At 55.9% G+C, this 19,329-nt stretch overlaps 1 protein-coding gene across 1 annotated transcript; it reads left to right on the top strand.

Moving 5' to 3' along the window:
• The first annotated feature begins 290 nt into the window (after positions 1 to 290).
• LOC119955074 (E3 ubiquitin-protein ligase BRE1B-like) lies at positions 291 to 11,893 on the top strand. The gene is made up of 3 exons (XM_038780925.1): positions 291 to 525; positions 4,721 to 4,822; positions 9,695 to 11,893. Exons 1-3 carry the CDS (start codon positions 469 to 471, stop codon positions 9,869 to 9,871), a joined length of 336 nt encoding a protein of 111 aa, XP_038636853.1. The 5' UTR covers positions 291 to 468; the 3' UTR covers positions 9,872 to 11,893.
• Positions 11,894 to 19,329: the final 7,436 nt, after the last annotated feature.

The following is a 19,329-nucleotide window of genomic DNA, read 5'->3' as shown; positions in this document are numbered from 1 at the left end:
TCCCCCTCTGGGACAGTGTCACAGTATGTTAGATAGACTGTCCTTTCCCCCTCTGGGACAGTGTCACAGTGTGTTAGATACACTGTCCTTTCCCCCTCTGGGACCGTGTCACAGTGTGTTAGATACACTGTCCTTTCCCCCTCTGGGACCGGGTGTCACAGTGTGTTAGATACACTGTCCTTTCCCCCTCTGGGACCGGGTGTCACAGTGTGATAGATACACTGTCCTTTCCCCCTCTGAGACCGGGTGTCTCAGTGTGTTAGATACACTGTCCTTTCCCCCTCTGGGACTAGGTGTCACAGTGTGTTAGATACACTGTCCATTCCTTTCCCCAAGCCGTGTGGACGTACAGTGTGATTCTCAGGAACAATCTTTTCCCTTCAGGCAGTGGAAGCTGCCCAGCTGGCTGAGGATCTCAAAGTGCAGCTTGAACACACACAGAGCAAACTGAAAGAAATCCAGTCAGCCATGTCAGACAACCGCTCAGCTAAGGAGAAGGAATCTTTCAACCTCAAACGTGCACAGGTGAGTGTTGGCATTCCCCAGCCACCAACCCTCAGCCACCAGCCCGGTCCAAACAACTCCGATACGATTCCAGCCTGTAACTCACTCCTGGGAAACTGTTATTCTATATATAAACCACCCCGAACCCCTCGATTAGATTCCAGTCTGTAACTCACTCCTGGGAAACTGTTATTCTATATATAAACCACCCCGAACCCCTCGATTAGATTCCAGTCTGTAACTCACTCCGGGGTATCTGTTATTCTATATATAAACCACCCCGAACCCCTCGATTAGATTCCAGTCTGTAACTCACTCCCGGGTATGTGTTATTCTATATATAAACCACCCCGAACCCCTCGATTAGATTCCAGTCTGTAACTCACTCCCAGGTAACTGTTATTCTATATATAAACCACCCGGAACCCCTCGATTAGATTCCAGTCTGTAACTCACTCCGGGGTATCTGTTATTCTATATATAAACCACCCGGAACCCCTCGATTAGATTCCAGTCTGTAACTCACTCCGGGGTATCTGTTATTCTATATATAAACCACCCCGAACCCCTCGATTAGATTCCAGTCTGTAACTCACTCCTGGGAAACTGTTATTCTATATATAAACCACCCCGAACCCCTCGATTAGATTCCAGTCTGTAACTCACTCCGAGGTATCTGTTATTCTATAAATAAACCACCCCGAACCCCTCGATTAGATTCCAGTCTGTAACTCACTCCCGGGAAACTGTTATTCTATAAATAAACCACCCTGAACCCCTCGATTAGATTCCAGTCTGTAACTCACTCCCGGGAAACTGTTATTCTATAAATAAACCACCCCGAACCCCTCGATTAGATTCCAGTCTGTAACTCACTCCCGGGAAACTGTTATTCTATAAATAAACCACCCCGAACCCCTCGATTAGATTCCAGTCTGTAACTCACTCCCGGGTATCTGTTATTCTGTATATAAACCACCCCGAACCCCTCGATTAGATTCCAGTCTGTAACTCACTCCCGGGTATCTGTTATTCTGTATATAAGCCATCCCGAACCCCTCGATTAGATTCCAGTCTGTAACTCACTCCCGGGTATCTGTTATTCTGTATATAAACCACCCCGAACCCCTCGATTAGATTCCAGTCTGTAACTCACTCCCGGGTATCTGTTATTCTGTATATAAACCATCCCGAACCCCTCGATTAGATTCCAGTCTGTAACTCACTCCCGGGTATCTGTTATTCTATATATAAACCACCCTGTACCCCCCGATTAGATTCCAGTCTGTAACTCATTCCCGGGGTATCTGTTATTCTATACATAAACCACCCCGAACTCCTCGATTAGATTCCAGTCTGTAACTCGCTCCGGGGTATCTGTTATTCTATATATAAACCACCCCGAACCCATCGATTAGATTCCAATCTGTAACTCACTCCCGGGTATCTGTTATTCTATATATAAACCACCCCGAACCCCTCGATTAGATTCCAGTCTGTAACTCACTTCCGGGAAACTGTTATTCTATATATAAACCACCCTGAACCCCTCGATTAGATCCCAGTCTGTAACTCACTCCCGGGTATCTGTTATCCTGTATATAAACCACCCCGAACTCCTCGATTAGATTCCAGTCTGTAACCCACTCCCAGGTATCTGTGATTCTATATATAAACCACCCCAATCCCCTCGATTAGATTCCAGTCTGTAACTCACTCCCGGGTATCTGTTATTCTGGATATAACCCACCCCGAACCCCTCGATTAGATTCCAGCCTGTAACTCACTCCCGGGTATCTGTTATTCTATATATAAACCACCCCGAACCCCTCGATTAGATTCCAGCCTGTAACTCACTCCCGGGTGTCTGTTATTCTATATCTAAACCACCCCGAACCCCTCGATTAGATTCCAGTCTGTAACTCACTCCCAGGTATCTGTTATTCTATATATAAACCACCCCGAACCCCTCTATTAGATTCCAGTCTGTAACTCACTCCCAGGTATCTGTTATTCTGTATATAAACCACCCCAAATCCCTCAATTAGATTCCAGTCTGTAACTCACTCCCGGGTATCTGTTATTCTGTATATAAACCACCCCGAACCCCTCTATTAGATTCTAGTCTGTAACTCACTCCCGGGAAACTGTTATTCTGTATATAAACCATCCCGATACCCTCGATTAGATTCCAGCCTGCAACTCACTCCCAGGTATCTGTTATTCTATATATAAACCAACCCGACCCCCTCGATTAGATTCCAGTCTGTAACTCACTCCCAGATATCTGTTATTCTGTATATAAACCATCCCGAACCCCTCGATTAGATTCCAGTCTGTAACGCACTCCCGGTTATCTGTTATTCTATATATAAACCACCCCGAACCCCTCTATTAGATTCCAGTCTGTAACTCACTCCCAGGTATCTGTTATTCTGTATATAAACCACCCCAAATCCCTCTATTAGATTCCAGTCTGTAACTCACTCCCGGGTATCTGTTATTCTGTATATAAACCACCCCGAACCCCTCTATTAGATTCTAGTCTGTAACTCACTCCCGGGAAACTGTTATTCTGTATATAAACCATCCCGAACCCCTCGATTAGATTCCAGTCTGTAACTCACTCCCGGGTATCTGTTATTCTATATATAAACCACCCCGAGCCCCTCGATTAGATTCCAGTCTGTAACTCACTCCCAGTTATCTGTTATTCTGTATATAAACCATCCCGAACCCCTTCGATTAGATTCCAGCCTGTAACTCACTCCCGGGTATCTGTTATTCTATATATAAACCAACCCGACCCCCTCGATTAGATTCCAATCTGTAACTCACTCCCGGGTATCTGTTATTCTATATATAAACCATCCCGAACCCCTCGATTAGATTCCAGTCTGTAACGCACTCCCGGGTATCTGTTATTCTATATATAAACCACCCCGAACCCCTCGATTAGATTCCAGTCTGTAACTCACTCCCGGGTATCTGTTATTCTATATATAAACCACCCCTAACCCCTCGATTAGATTCCAGTCTGTAACTCACTCCCGGGTATCTGTTATTCTATATATAAACCACCCCAAACCCCTCGATTAGATTCCAATCTGTAACTCACTCCCGGGTATCTGTTATTCTATAAATAAACCACCCCGAACCCCTCGATTAGATTCCAGCCTGTAACTCACTCCCGGGTATCTGTTATTCTATATATAAACCACCCTGAACCCCTCGATTAGATTCCAGTCTGTAACTCACTCCCGGGTATCTGTTATTCTATATATAAACCACCCCGAATCCCTCGATTAGATTCCAGTCTGTAACTCGCTCCCGGGAAACTGTTATTCTATATATAAACCACCCCGAACCCCTCGATTAGATTCCAGTCTGTAACTCACTCCCGGGTATCTGTTATTCTATATATAAACCATCCCGAACCCCTCGATTAGATTCCAGTCTGTAACTCTCTCCCGGGTATCTGTTATTCTGTATATAAACCACCCCGAACCCCTCGATTAGATTCCAGTCTGTAACTCACTCCCGGGTATCTGTTATTCTGTATATAAACCACCCCGAACCCCTCGATTAGATTCCAGTCTGTAACTCACTCCTGGGTATCTGTTATTCTATATATAAACCACCCTGAGCCCCTCGATTAGATTCCAGTCTGTAACTCACTCCTGGGTATCTGTTATTCTATATATAAACCACCCCAAATCCCTCGATTAGATTCCAGTCTGTAACTCACTCCCGGGTATCTGTTATTCTATATATAAACCACCCCGAACCCCTCGATTAGATTCCAGTCTGTAACTCACTCCCGGGTGTCTGTTATTCTATATATAAACCACCCCGAACCCCTCGATTAGATTCTAGTCTGTAACTCACTCCCGGGTATCTGTTATTCTGTATATAAACCACCCCGAACCCCTCGATTAGATTCCAGTCTGTAACTCACTCCCGGGTATCTGTTATTCTATATATAAACCACCCCGAACCCCTCGATTAGATTCCAGTCTGTAACTCACTCCCGGGTGTCTGTTATTCTATATATAAACCACCCCGAACCCCTCGATTAGATTCCAGTCTGTAACTCACTCCCGGGTATCTGTTATTCTATATATAAACCACCCCGAACCCCTCGATTAGATTCCAGTCTGTAACTCACTCCCGGGTATCTGTTATTCTATATCAACCCCAATCTTTGACTATCCAGGAGGACCTGTCCAGGCTGAGGCGGAAGCTGGAGAAGCAGAAGAAGGTGGAGGTATTCTCGGATGCTGACGAAATCCTTATGGAGGAGATTAAGGAGTATAAGGTGAGTTAGCTTTCAGCTGCCAATGGGGAAGTGACAGGAAGCTGGGGCACAACGCCGGGTTGGTTTAGACATAGAACATAGAACAGTACAGCACAGAACAGGCCCTTCGGCCCTCGATGTTGTGCCGAGCAATGATCACTCCACTCAACCCCACGTATCCACCCTATACCAGTAACCCAACAACCCCCCCCCCCCCCAACCTTACTTTTTAGGACACTACGGGCAATTTAGCATAGCCAATCCACCTAACTTGCACATCTTTGGACTGTGGGAGGAAACCGGAGCACCCGGAGGAAACCCACGCACACAAGGGGAGGACGTGCAGACTCCACACAGACAGTGACCCAGCCGGGAACCGAACCTGGGACCCTGGAGCTGTGAAGCATTTATGCTAACCACCATGCTACCCTGCTGCCCCACGGTTCTCTCTTCTCCCAACATTTTTTTTTAGTTTTGGAGTACCCAATTATTTTTGTCCAATTAAGGGGCAATTTAGCGTGACCAATCCACCTACCCTGCACATTTATGGGTTGTGGGGGCGAAACCCACGCAGACACGGGGAGAATGTGCAAACTCCACACGGACAGTGACCCAGAGCCGGGATCGAACCTGGGACCTCGGCGCTGTGAGGCAGCAGGGCTAACCACTACGCCACCGTGCTGCCCCTGTTGTCTAATAACGGCGCAGTGTGTCAGACTCCTGCGACCCTGGGCATGCACTGGTCCGCAGTGCCCGGCTGCCTTACCTGCTGGCTGGTGGCCAGCTTTGGAGCCGGGGCCTGGCCGGGTTTGGGGCCTGGGCCTGGCCGGGTTTGAGGCCGGGGCCCGGCCGGGTTTGAGGCCGGGTTTGGGGCCGGGGCCTGGCCGGGTTTGAGGCCGGGGCCTGTCCGGGTTTGAGGCCGGGTTTGGGTCCGGGGCTTGGCCGGGTTTGAGGCTGGGGCCTGGCCGGGTTTGAGGCCGGGGCCTGGCCGGGTTTGAGGCCGGGGCCTGGCCGGGTTTGAGGCCGAGGCCGGGGCCTGGCTGGGTTTGAGGCCGGGGCCTGGCCGGGTTTGAGGCCGGGGCCTGGCCGGGTTTGAGGCCGGGGCCTGGCCGGGTTTGGGGCCGGGTTTGAGGCCGGGGCCTGGCCGGGTTTGGGGCCGGGTTTGTGGCCGGGTTTGAGGCAGGGGCCTGGCCGGGTTTGAGGCCGGGGCCTGGCCGGGATTGGGGCCGGGGCCTGGCCTGGTTTGGGGCCGGGTTTGAGGCCGGGGCCTGGCCGGGTTTGGGGCCGGGTTTGAGGCCGGGGCCTGGCCGGGTTTGGGGCCGGGGCCTGGCCGGGTTTGAGGCCGGGGCCTGGCCGGGTTTGAGGCCCGGGCCTGGCCGGGTTTGGGGCCGGGGCCTGGCCGGGTTTGAGGCCGGGGCCTGGCCGGGTTTGGGGCCGGGGCCTGGCCGGGTTTGAGGCCGGGGCCTGGCCGGGTTTGAGGCCGGGGCCTGGCCGGGTTTGAGGCCGGGGCCTGGCCGGGTTTGAGGCCGGGGCCTGGCCGGGTTTGAGGCCGGGGCCTGGCCGGTTTTGGGGTCGGGGCCTGGCCGGGTTTGAGGCCGGGGTTTGAGGCCGGGGTCTGGCCGGGTTTGAGGCCCGGATCTGGCCTGGTTTGAGGCCGGGGCCTGGCCGGGTTTGAGGCCGGGTTTAAGGCCGGGGCCGGGGTCTGACCGGGTTTGAGGCCCGGATCTGGCCGGGTTTGGGGCCGGGTCTGGCCGGGTTTGAGGCCGGGGTCTGGCCGGGTTTGAGGCCCGGGCCTGGCCGGGTTTGAGGCCGGGGCCTGGCCGGGTTTGAGGCCGGGTCCTGGCCGGGTTTGAGGCCCGGGCCTGGCCGGGTTTGAGGCCCGGGCCTGGCCGGGTTTGAGGCCGGGGCCTGGCCGGGTTTGAGGCCGGGGCCTGGCCGGGTTTGAGTCCGGGGCCTGGCCGGGTTTGAGTCCGGGGCCTGGCCGGGTTTGAGTCCGGGGCCTGGCCGGGTTTGAGGCCCGGATTTGAGACCGGGTTTGAGGCCGGGGCCTGGCCGGGTTTGAGGCCGGGGCCTGGCCGGGTTTGGGGCCGGGGCCTGGCCGGGTTTGAGGCCGGCGCCTGGCCGGGGCCTGGCCGGGTTTGAGGCCCGGGCCTGGCCGGGTTTGGGGTCGGGGTCTGGCCGGGGCCTGGCCGGGTTTGAGGCCGGGGCCTGGCCGGGTTTGAGGCCGGGGCCTGGCCGGGTTTGAGGCCAGGGCCTGGCCGGGTTTGGGTCCGGGGCCTGGCCGGGTTTGAGGCCCGGGCCTGGCCGGGTTTGAGGCCCGGGTTTGAGGCCGGCTTTGAGGCCGGGGCCTGGCCGGGTTTGAGGCCGGGGCCTGGCCGGGTTTGTGGCCGGGGCCTGGCCGGGTTTGAGGCCCGGGTCTGGCCGGGTTTGAGGCCGGGGTCTGACCGGGTTTGAGGCCGGGGCCTGGCTGGGTTTGAGGCCGGGGCCTGGCCGGGGCCTGGCCGGGTTTGGGGCCGGGGCCTGGCCGGGTTTGGGGCCGGGGCCTGGCCGGGTTTGAGGCCGGCGCCTGGCCCGGGCCTGGCCGGGTTTGAGGCCCGGGCCTGGCCGGGTTTGGGGTCGGGGTCTGGCCGGGTTTGAGGCCGGGGCCTGGCCGGGTTTGAGGCCAGGGCCTGGCCGGGTTTAGGTCCGGGGCCTGGCCTGGTTTGAGGCCCGGGCCTGGCCGGGTTTGAGGCCGGGGCCTGGCCGGGTTTGAGGCCGGGGCCTGGCCGGGTTTGGGGCCGGGGCCTGGCCGGGTTTGGGGCTGGGGCCTGGCCGGGTTTGAGGCCGGCGCCTGGCCGGGGCCTGGCCGGGTTTGAGGCCCGGGCCTGGCCGGGTTTGGGGTCGGGGTCTGGCCGGGGCCTGGCCGGGTTTGAGGCCGGGGCCTGGCCGGGTTTGAGGCCAGGGCCTGGCCGGGTTTGGGTCCGGGGCCTGGCCGGGTTTGAGACCCGGGCCTGGCCGGGTTTGAGGCCGGGGCCTGGCCGGGTTTGAGGCCGGGTTTGGGGCCGGGTTTGAGGCCGGGTTTGAGGCCGGGGCCTGGCCGGGTTTGAGTCCGGGGCATGGCCGGGTTTGAGTCCGGGGCCTGGCCGGGTTTGAGTCCGGGGCCTGGCCGGGTTTGAGTCCGGGGCCTGGCCGTGTTTGAGGCCGGGGCCTGGCCGGGTTTGAGGCCGGGTTTGAGGCCGGGGCCTGGCCGGGTTTGAGTCCGGGGCCTGGCCGGGTTTGAGTCCGGGGCCTGGCCGTGTTTGAGGCCGGGGCCTGGCCGGGTTTGAGGCCTGGGCCTGGCCGGGGCCTGGCCGGGGTCTGGCCGGGTTTGAGGCCGGGGCCTGGCCGGGTTTGAGGCTGGGTTTGAGGCCGGGGTCTGGCCGGGTTTGGGGCCGGGGTCTGGCCGGGTTTGGGGCCGGGGTCTGGCCGGGGTCTGGCCGGGTTTGAGGCTGGGTTTGAGGCCGGGGTCTGGCCGGGTTTGGGGCCGGGGCCTGGCCGGGTTTGGGGCCGGGGCCTGGCTGGGGTCGGGCCGGGTTTGGGTCCGGGCTTGAGGCCGGGTTTGAGGCCGGGGCCTGGCTGGGTTTGAGGCCGGGTTTGTGGCCGGGTTTGAGGCCGGGGTTTGAGGATGGGGCCTGGCCGGGTTTGAGGCCGGGGCCTGGCCGGGTTTGAGGCCGGGGCCTGGCCGGGTTTGAGGCCCGGGCCTGGCCGGGTTTGAGGCCGGGGCCTGGCCGGGTTTGAGGCCGGGGTTTGAGGCCGGGGCCTGGCCGGGTTTGAGGCCGGGGCCTGTCCGGGTTTGAGGCCGGGGCCTGGCCGGGTTTGAGGCCGGGGCCTGGCCGGGGTTTGAGGCTGGGGCCTGGCCGGATTTGAGGCCGGGTTTGAGGCTGGGGCCTGGCCGGGTTTGAGGCCGGGGCCTGGCCGGGTTTGAGGCCGGGGCCTGGCCGGGTTTGAGGCCGGGGCCTGGCCGGGTTTGAGGCCCGGGCCTGGCCGGGTTTGAGGCCGGGTTTGGGGCCGGGGCCTGGCCGGGTTTGGGCCCGGGGCCTGGCCGGGTTTGAGGCTGTGTTTGAGGCCGGGGCCTGGCCGGGTTTGAGGCCGGGGCCTGGCCGGGTTTGAGGCCGGGGCCTGGCCGGGTTTGAGGCCGGGGCCTGGCCGGGTTTGAGGCCGGGGTCTGGCCGGGTTTGGGGCCGGGGCCTGGCTGGGGTCTGGCCGGGTTTGGGGCCGGGGCCTGGCTGGGGTCTGGCCGGGTTTGAGGCCGGGGCCTGGCCGGGTTTGAGGCCGGGGCCTGGCCGGGTTTGAGGCCGGGGCCTGGCCGGGTTTGAGGCCGGGGTTTGAGGCCGGGGCCTGGCCGGGTTTGAGGCCGGGGCCTGGCCGGGTTTGAGGCCGGGGCCTGGCCGGGTTTGAGGCCGGGGCCTGGCCGGGTTTGAGGCCGGGGCCTGGCCGGGGTTTGAGGCTGGGGCCTGGCCGGATTTGAGGCCGGGTTTTAGGCTGGGGCCTGGCCGGGTTTGAGGCCGGGGCCTGGCCGGGTTTGAGGCCGGGGCCTGGCCGGGTTTGAGGCCGGGGCCTGGCCGGGTTTGAGGCCGGGGCCTGGCCGGGTTTGAGGCCGGGGTCTGGCCGGGTTTGAGGCCGGGGCCTGGCCGGGTTTGAGGCCGGGTTTGGGGCCGGGTTTGAGGCCGGGTTTGAGGCCCGGGCCAGGCCGGGGTCTGGCCGGGTTTGAGGCCGGGGTCTGGCCGGGTTTGAAGCCGGGGTCTGGCCGGGGCCTGGCCGGGTTTGAGGCCCGGGCCTGGCCGGGTTTGAGGCCGGGGCCTGGCCGGGTTTGAGGCCGGGGTCTGGCCAGGTTAGCACCAGCTCATTTCCTTCTCTTTTTTTGTGAACACACAGGCCAAGCTGACCTGCCCTTGCTGCAACACCAGGAAGAAGGATGCCGTACTGACCAAGTGTTTTCATGTCTTCTGCTTCGAGTGCGTCAAGACTCGCTATGACACACGGCAGCGGAAGTGCCCCAAGTGTAATGCTGCATTCGGTGCCAACGATTTCCACCGCATCTACATCAGCTGATGGGCAAGCTGGGCCCAGGCACCGGTGGGATTTCATATCCTGTTACCCAGCACTGGAAAAAGGCCAACTACCTTTCCCCCAAGCATCACATCCATTTCAACCACCCCCACTCTACGTCAATCTCTCGTCTCCCTTTCTTCCCATCTCCCAGACTCTCATCCTCGCTCCTCCCTGTGTCTCTTCCTCATCCCCACCCCCGCCATGTCCTTTCTTTCCAATCCCTCTCAGTCTCTCTCCCTCAAACTCCATCTCTCTATCTCTCCCTTCCCTTTATCCCCCAGTCTCTCTCACTCCCACTATCCCAGTCTCTTTCTCTACCCTCTTTCCCCCCCAATTTCTCCCTTTTCCTCTCGTCTCCCCAATCTCTCTCCCTCCATACCCCAGTCTCTCTCTCTCGGTATCTCACTCCTTCCCTCCATCCCACAGTTGCTCTCTTTTTCTCTCACGCCCTTCCCTCCATCCCCAATCTGTCTCCCTGCTTCCCTCCAGCCCCACGTGCTCGCTCTCACTCTCGCTCTCTCTCTCCCTCCATTCCTCAAACTCACTCCCACTATCCCAGTCTGTCTCTTTCTCTCTCCTTCCTCCCCCAGTCTCTCCTTCCCCTTCATCCCCCAGTCTGTCTCTCCCTTCTCTTCCCTCCATCCCAGTCTCTCTCTTTCCCCTTCCTTCCATCCCGTCTTTCTCCTTCCCTTCATCCCCCAGTCTGTCTCTCCCTCCTCCCCTCCATCCCCGTCTTTCTCCTTCCCTCCATCCCCAGTCTCTCTCTCTTTCCCCTTCCCTCCATCCCCAGTCTCTCTCTCTTTCCCCTTCCCTCCATCCCCTAGCCTCTCCCATGGTCATGATGTTACACAGTGAGGGGGTGTGAACTTTGGACATTGTGGTTCAGTGAGCAGTTTGGAGAGGGAGAGAGAGAGACGGTTGATGTGGGAACTGTTGTCGGGGGTGAGAATTGTGGGGTGGACCATTCTGAGAGATTGAGGGTGAGCGGTGCGGGGAGGGAGATGGCTGCGAGGTTCAAAAGAGTGAGCACCGCTGTTCACTGCCTTGGTGAGCAGACGGTGGCCCTCCCGCGTTCTCTCCCGGATTCACCCAACCCAGCCTCTTCCATGGCTTCCACCCCCTTGCCCATCTCTGTCACCGACATGGATAAAAAGAGCCATCGGAGTGAGGAGTAGGAAAGAGGGCAAGTGGGACCAGTTTGGGACCCTGGCCTGCAAAAGAAGCACTTGGGAATTATTTCAGTTCTGGTATGGGGGGAAGGGGGTTGACGGCTGCTTGTTCTCACCGACCACTCCTCATGATGTTAAGACCAACTGTGAACAATAGGTATTTTGAGTAGGCCGGTGACAGGCATTTTGAGCCAGCATGACGGCCATTTTGAGCGGGGTTGGAAGCCATGTTTAGCAGGAGTGGTGGCCATTTTGAGCGTTGGCAGCCACTTTGAGCAGGAGTGAGGGGCAGGGGGAGAGCTGACGGCCGTTTTGAGCAGGGGTGGCAGCCATTTTGAGCCACACATCGGAATTCCCGTCCCTGGGTCACGGTTCGAAGCCCATCCATTCAAGATTGCTTTCCTCCTGTTATTCTGAGAAGTACAATATTTTTACGTGGTGCCCGAGGATGACTGCTGTGTTGGTTCCCTTTTCTATTGTAAAAAACAAAAGTGCGTTTGTCACCTGAGCGAGCGGGTTGGTGGCCATTTTGAGTGAGGAGGCGCTGGCCATTTTAAATGAAGCAGTGGCCATTTTGAGTGAGCCAGGGGCCATTTTTTTTGGGCCATTCTTTTCTCATTCTCCCCCGCCCCACCATCCCTCCTCCCTTCCAAACAACTCGCAATTTGGAAGATGTGCGGTGAGGAACTTGTAAAAGTGGGGAGGGGAGGAATTTAAAAGTCGGTGACAGGTTTTTAATTTATTGTTTTTTTTTTCATTCAGTTCGGCACTGAGGGAAGTGCTCAGTGTTGGTCTCTGCTGTTTTTATGTTATGTTCCTGCCTGAAAAAAAATAAATGCAGCTGCCACCACCACGTGCGCCGCCCAGTGTATTCTCTTCCTTAAAAAGCGAGGTCTTGCATTTTCCACCTTTCACCATCTCTGGACGTGGCAAAGAGCTTCTCTGTCAACGAGAGACCTTCAACAGAAGTGGTGCTCCCTATTATAATGTCGGAAACAGGTTACACAGCAAGATCCCACATACAGCAGTGTGACTGAGGGCGCAGATCGTCCAGTTTCATGTGAGCTCTCTTCGAGCAACACAGGTACAGGGGACATTTTCCCCACTGCCGCTCTGCAAAGTTGGGTCCGAGGGGTCGGTTAAATCCATTTGGTTCCACAGTTGGGGCTTTCAATGTTAAATCCAGTCGAAGGACAGCACTTCTCTGTAAACATCTCTCTGACATTGCGGCACGCCAACAGGGCAGCGCTCCCTCAGTACTGACCCTCTGACAGTGCGGCTCCCTCAGTACTGACCCTCTGACAGTGCGGCGCTCCCTCAGTACTGACCCCCTGACAGTGCGGCGCTCCCTCAGTACTGTCCCTCTGACAGTGTGGCACTCCCTCAGTACTGACCCTCTGACAGTGCGGCACTCCCTCAGCACTGACCCTCTGACAGTGTGGCACTCCCTCAGTACTGACCCTCTGACAGTGTGGCACTCCCTCAGCACTGACCCTCTGACAGTGCAGCGCTCCCTCAGTACTGACCCTCTGACAGTGCAGCACTCCCTCAGTACTGACCCTCTGACAGTGCAGCACTCCCTCAGTACTGACCCTCTGACAGTGCGGCACTCCCTCAGTACTGACCCACTGACAGTGCAGCACTCCCTCAGTACTGACCCTCTGACAGTGCAGCGCTCCCTCAGTACTGACCCTCTGACAGTGCAGCACTCCCTCAGTACTGACCCTCTGACAGTGCGGCACTCCCTCAGTACTGACCCTCTGACAGTGCGGCTCCCTCAGTACTGACCCTCTGACAGTGCAGCACTCCCTCAGTACTGACCCTCTGACAGTGCAGCACTCCCTCAGTACTGACCCTCTGGCAGTGCAGCACTCCCTCAGTACTGACCCTCTGACAGTGCGGCACTCCCTCAGTACTGACCCTCTGACAGTGCGGCACTCCCTCAGTACTGACCCTCTGACAGTGCAGCACTCCCTCAGTACTGACCCTCTGACAGTGCAGCGCTCCCTCAGTACTGACCCTCTGACAGTGCGGCACTCCCTCAGTACTGACCCTCTGACAGTGCAGCACTCCCTCAGTACTGACCCTCTGACAGTGCAGCACTCCCTCAGTACTGACCCTCTGACAGTGCGGTAACTCATTAAAGGCTCCATCGACAGCATCGATCTGCCTGGTTGGTCTGGGGCTGGTTTAGCACACTGGGCTAAATCATTGGCTTTGAAAGCAGACTAAGGCAGGCCAGCAGCACGGTTCAATTCCTGTACCAGCCTCCCCGAACAGGGGCCGGAATGTGGCGACTAGGGGCTTTTCACAGTAACTTCATTTTAAGCCTACTTGTGACAAAAAGCGATGTTCATTTCATTTCATCTTCCAAACCCATCACCTGTACCATCTAGACTGACAAGGGGCATCAGAAACATGGGGTGCACTATGCTGGTTCCCCTCCAAACCCCACACACACCATCCTGACTGGGAAATATATCGGCCGTTCCTTCACTGTCGCTGGCTCAGAAACCTGGAGCTCCCTCCCTAACAGCGCTGTGGGGGTACCTACACCACACGGGACTGCAGCGGCTCAAGATGGCGGCTCACCCACCACCTCCTCAAAGGGGCAATTAGGGATAGGGAGTGAAGCCCTGGGTCCAGCCAGCGCCGTCCCTCAGCGTGCGAGCGAGAGAGTGGGTAACGTCCTTAAATAATGGTGAAAGTGTCAAAGGAGTAATTGACGAGGAACAATGAAGGCCAGGCGGATCGATTGCCAGGACCAGAAGAGATTCAACGACCTGACGCGGGGTAGTCAAGGTACGTTCGCGCGTTGTGATGTGGCACGCCCTACCACCACCCAACATTGAGTGAGTACTGGGTCTTCGTTGGTGGGGTGGAGCGGAGGGCTACAACTACAAAGGTAAAGGTGTGGTTCAGTGAATTGGAGGCAGCAGAAATGTGAGGGCCAACAGAGGCCCAAAGCCTAGACTGGCTCGAGGGACTGAACGGGCTCGAGGGACTGAATGGGCTCGAGGGACTGAACGGGCTCGAGGGACTGAATGGGCTCGAGGGACTGAATGGGCTCGAGGGACTGAATGGGCTCGAGGGACTGAAAGGGCTCGAGGGACTGAATGGGCTCGAGGGACTGAACGGGCTCGAGGGACTGAACGGGCTCGAGGGACTGAACGGGCTCGAGGGACTGAACGGGCTCGAGGGACTGAATGGGCTCGAGGGACTGAATGGGCTCGAGGGACTGAATGGGCTCGAGGGACTGAAGGGGCTCGAGGGACTGAAGGGGCTCGAGGGACTGAACGGGCTCGAGGGACTGAACGGGCTCGAGGGACTGAACGGGCTCGAGGGACTGAACGGGCTCGAGGGACTGAACGGGCTCGAGGGACTGAACGGGCTCGAGGGACTGAATGGGCTAGAGGGACTGAATGGGCTAGAGGGACTGAATGGGCTAGAGGGACTGAATGGGCTAGAGGGACTGAATGGGCTAGAGGGACTGAATGGGCTCGAGGGACTGAATGGGCTCGAGGGACTGAATGGGCTCGAGGGACTGAATGGGCTCGAGGGACTGAATGGGCTCGAGGGACTGAATGGGCTCGAGGGACTGAAGGGGCTCGAGGGACTGAAGGGGCTCGAGGGACTGAACGGGCTCGAGGGACTGAACGGGCTCGAGGGACTGAACGGGCTCGAGGGACTGAAGGGGCTCGAGGGACTGAAGGGGCTCGAGGGACTGAAGGGGCTCGAGGGACTGAAGGGGCTCGAGGGACTGAAGGGGCTCGAGGGACTGAACGGGCTCGAGGGACTGAACGGGCTCGAGGGACTGAATGGGCTCGAGGGACTGAATGGGCTCGAGGGACTGAATGGGCTCGTCCTGTCACCAGGCGCTTGGGGCGACTATAGAACTTGTAACAGAAGGAAACTATCCCGAAGTTACTCAACAAAGCTGCAATAATATATTGTTCTGGGTCAATAACATGTTGATTATCAAAAAAACACACGTTATTTAATAAAAGTGCTTACCTAATGGTTCGAAGTTTTGTACACTAACCGTAAGTCATAGGAGCAGAAGTAGGCCATTCAGCCCATCGAGTTTGCCCCATCATTCAATGTGATCATGACTGATCTCGTAGCCCTCAACTCCACTTTCCCCCCCCTTATCCCCATCAAGCTCGATTTCCTTACTGATTAAAAATCTGTCGATCTCAACCTTGTTTTCCTCTTCTTAAATTTAGAGTACCCAATTCTTTATTTCCAGTTGAGGGGCGATTTAGCCTGGCCAATCCACCCACCCTGCACATCTTTGGGTTGTGGGGTGAAACCCACGCAGACACGGGGAGAATGTGCAAACTCCACACGGACTGTGACCCAGAGCCGGGATCGAACCTGGGACCTCGGCGCCGTGAGGCAACAGGGCTAACCCACTGCGCCACGGTGCTGCCCTAGCCTTAAACGTACTTAACCCGTCCTTTACATCTCTCTGCGGTGAAGAATTCCACACATTACCCACTGAGAGAAGAAAGTCCTCCTCATCTCTGTCTTAAATGAATGACCCCTTGCTCTGAGATTGTGCCCTCTGATACTCGACTACCCCAAGAAGAATCCTCATTTTAAATTCATTTGTGGGATGTGTGCGTCTCTGGTTTGGCCAGCATTTATTGCCCATCCTTATTTGCCCTTCAGAAGGTGGTGGTGAGTTGCCTTCTTCAACCGCTGGAGCTCATGAGGTGTAGGTACACCCACAGTGCTGTTAGGGAGGGAGTTCCAGAATTTTGCCCCAGCGACAGTCCAGGAGCGGCCGATAAATTTCCAAGTCGGGGTGGTGAGTGACTTGGATGGGAACCGCCAGGTATCTCCTGCTCTTGGCCCTCTCGATGGTAGAGGTCACTAATTTGGAAGGTGCTGTCGCAGGAACGTTGGCGAGTTCCTGATATTGTCGATGGTACACACGGCTGCCACTGTTCGCCGGTGGTGGAGGGAGTGAGTGTGGAAAGGGGAGCAATCAAGCGGGGCTGCTTTGTCCTGGATGGTGTCGAGCTTCCCGAGTGTTGTTGGAGTCCCCACTCATCCAGGCAAGTGGCGAGTATTCCCTCACACTCCTGACTTGTGCCTTGTAGATGGTGTGGAGATATTCATCACTGTAAATACACAAGGGGTTAATGTAAATACACTACAACTAAGTAACCACTAGAGGGAGCGCCAGAGATGTCATGACATGCAGCCAATGGGTCATTACAACAGGACACAACCAATGGGTAATCAGGATACCCAGAGGTGGCATTACCACAAGGGGGCACTTCACAACCCATATAAAAGGATAGGGCGCACATGTTCTGCCTCTTTCCACAGACCCACAACTAGAGAGTACATCAGGGTTGATCAACAGCATCACACCCAGCACGGGGCTTAGAGCAGACTGGTAAAGATATACTGAGTTACTACAGTTAGATTAGCAGAGAGTCGAACATATTTGAGAACTGTGTTAATAGTTCAATAAACACGTTGAACTCATTACAAAGTCTGGACCTTCCTTTGTCAAAGCATACATCAAGGAAGCAGCTTATGCTACATTCAGCAGCATAACACAGCATGGTACCAGGAGTGCCTGTTCAATCTATTTAGTTCAACTCCGCCATGGCAGATCGTCAATACACTGGATGACAGCAATCTGTCAAATACCCACGAAGAAGACAAAGCCCACGGAGAGCAGCCTGCTGCCACACAGAGGGTGGTCCACGCACCACGCAGAGTCCCCGACTCCACACAGAAAGCGATGAAAGACTCCACATCGAGACCACTGCACGACTCCGTTGAGAGCGCACAGATCGACTCCACAGCGAGACCACTGTACGATGCCAGGCTCCACAGAGAGAGCGATACAAGCCTCCACAGCAAGCTCGTTGACAGACTCCACAATGGGAGCAACGCAAGACTCCAAAGCGCAGTCCATGCATGAACAAGACCATGAAGGTCTATCCACTTAACTGAGCAACCAGCAGCAGACGATGCAAGTCTGCCACGCTCACGTGAACAACAGAAAGACTATGACAGTCTACCCAGATTACTTGAGCCACCAGAAGAAGACTCGGCAGTCTACCCAGCTCATCTAACCAACAAGAAGACACTGCAGGTCCACCCACTGTATGTGAGACAAGTGACAAAGGCTTCACAATTCCCATACAAGATGTGCAACATCACAGCGAGACTGACAGATCTCAGCTCGGATGCACAGAGGAACACGACAATCCAAGTGAAACTACTCGTGAGTCCAGTGTGACCAGGTCAATTGAAGCCTCATCCACTCGAGCCTCTCCATAAGAAAATGGAACCTTGAACATTTTGACTCCAGACGAGGAGCACCAAGAAACCAAAGATGATTCAGGTGAACCAGAACGGACTCCAGACGGGGAGCATCGACAAGCCAAAGATGATTCAGATGAACCAGAACGGACTCCAGACGGGGAGCATCGACAAGCCAAAGATGATTCAGATGAACCAGAACGGACTCCAGACGGGGAGCATCAACAAGCCAAAGATGATTCAGGTAAACCAGAACAGACTCCAGACGGGGAGCATCGACAAGCCAAAGATGATTCAGGTGAACCAGACATGACTCCAGACGGGGAGCATCGACAAGCCAAAGATGATTCAGGTGAACCGGACATGACTCCAGACGGGGAGCATCGACAAGCCAAAGGTGATTCCTGTGAACCGGACATGACTCCAGAGGGGGAGCGCCGAGGAATCAGAGACGCAACGCTCAGTGAAACAGCAGCTGCCACAAAGGACACTGACACAAGTAACTTTGTGAAGGACTCGAATCCTCCACTCAGAATGGTCATTGAGCGCAACAAACACAACAACAAAACCTACAAAAACAACAACACGGACAACAACAAGAAGCGTACCAAAGGCACCAATGTCAACAACAAGCACGACAAAACCAACAACACTGGAACAACGACTGGTACGACATGGTATAACTCTGCCAAAGCAGGACACTGACAGCACAGCTCCAGACAATGGCAAGTGTGCAGACATACCGTGGCATGATGACGCATCTTACAAATTCACGTTTGCCCCACTACAAACAAGCAGACCAGCTTCCAAGGCAGCTGACAGACGGCATCAATACCGCAAACACAGACACCAGTCCAGGTCAGACAGGAAAGATGACATCAAGAATCGCTACCACAAGCATCGAAAAAAGAGTCCAAATCAGACAATGAAGGGATTTGACCATTTGAACACCTCCTGATGACTTCTTGGTTCCTGAAGCACAAGGACACTGACGGCGTTCACAAGGAAATGACAACATCAACATCGACACTTCAATAACAAAACAAGAAAGCCACTCGACCATATACATTCATGAATTTGGACTCATAAATATTATTTGACATCGCATAATCATCACTGTCATGACATGTCATCGCTTATCTACCCATTTTGTTCAATTTTCTTTAACAAATTACAGAAAATATGTAACACGAACAAAGGGGGGATGTGGTGATATGCATCACTGTATATACACAAGGCGTTCATGTAAATACACTACAACTAAGTAACCACTAGAGGGAGTACCAGAGATGTCATGACGTGCAGACATGATGGTAGACAACAGTGTTGGGGGGGGGGGGGGGGGGGGCAGACAGGAGGTGAGTTTTTGCCATAGGATTCCTAGCCTGCGACCAGTCCTGGTAGCCACAGTATTAATGTGGCTGGGTCCAGTTTGGTTTCTAGTCAATGGTAACACCCAGGATACTGATTGTGGACTTTCAATGTTCGTGCCATTGAATGTCAAATGGGCGGTGGTTGGATCCTCTCTTGTAGGAAGGAGATGGTCATTGCCTGGCACTTGGGTGGTGTGAATATAACTTGCCACTTGTCAGCCCCGAGCCTGGGTATTGTCCAGGTCTGGCTGCATTTGGACACGGACGGGTTCAGTGTCTGAGGAGTTGTGAATGGTGCTGAACATTGTGCAGTCATCCGCAAACATCCCCACTTCTGGCCTTATGATGGGAGGGAGGTCATTGATGAAGCAGCTGAAGATGGTTGGGGCCGAGGACACGACCCTGAGGATCTCCTGCAGTGATGTCCTGGAGCTGAGATTATTGACCTCCAACCTTCGTGCCAGGTATGACTGGCAGAGTTTTCATCTGATTCCCACTGACTCCAGTTCAGCTAGGGCTCCTTGATGCCATATTCAGTCAAATGCTGCCTCGATGTCAAGGGCAGTCACTTGTACATCACCCCTGGCATTCAGCTCTTTTGTTTGAACTAAGGCTGTAATGAGGT

The sequence above is a fragment of the Scyliorhinus canicula genome, chromosome 20 (assembly GCF_902713615.1).
Source record: "Scyliorhinus canicula chromosome 20, sScyCan1.1, whole genome shotgun sequence".
Taxonomy (NCBI): Eukaryota; Metazoa; Chordata; class Chondrichthyes; order Carcharhiniformes; family Scyliorhinidae; genus Scyliorhinus; species Scyliorhinus canicula.
This window is presented reverse-complemented; position numbering and strand designations above follow the sequence as displayed.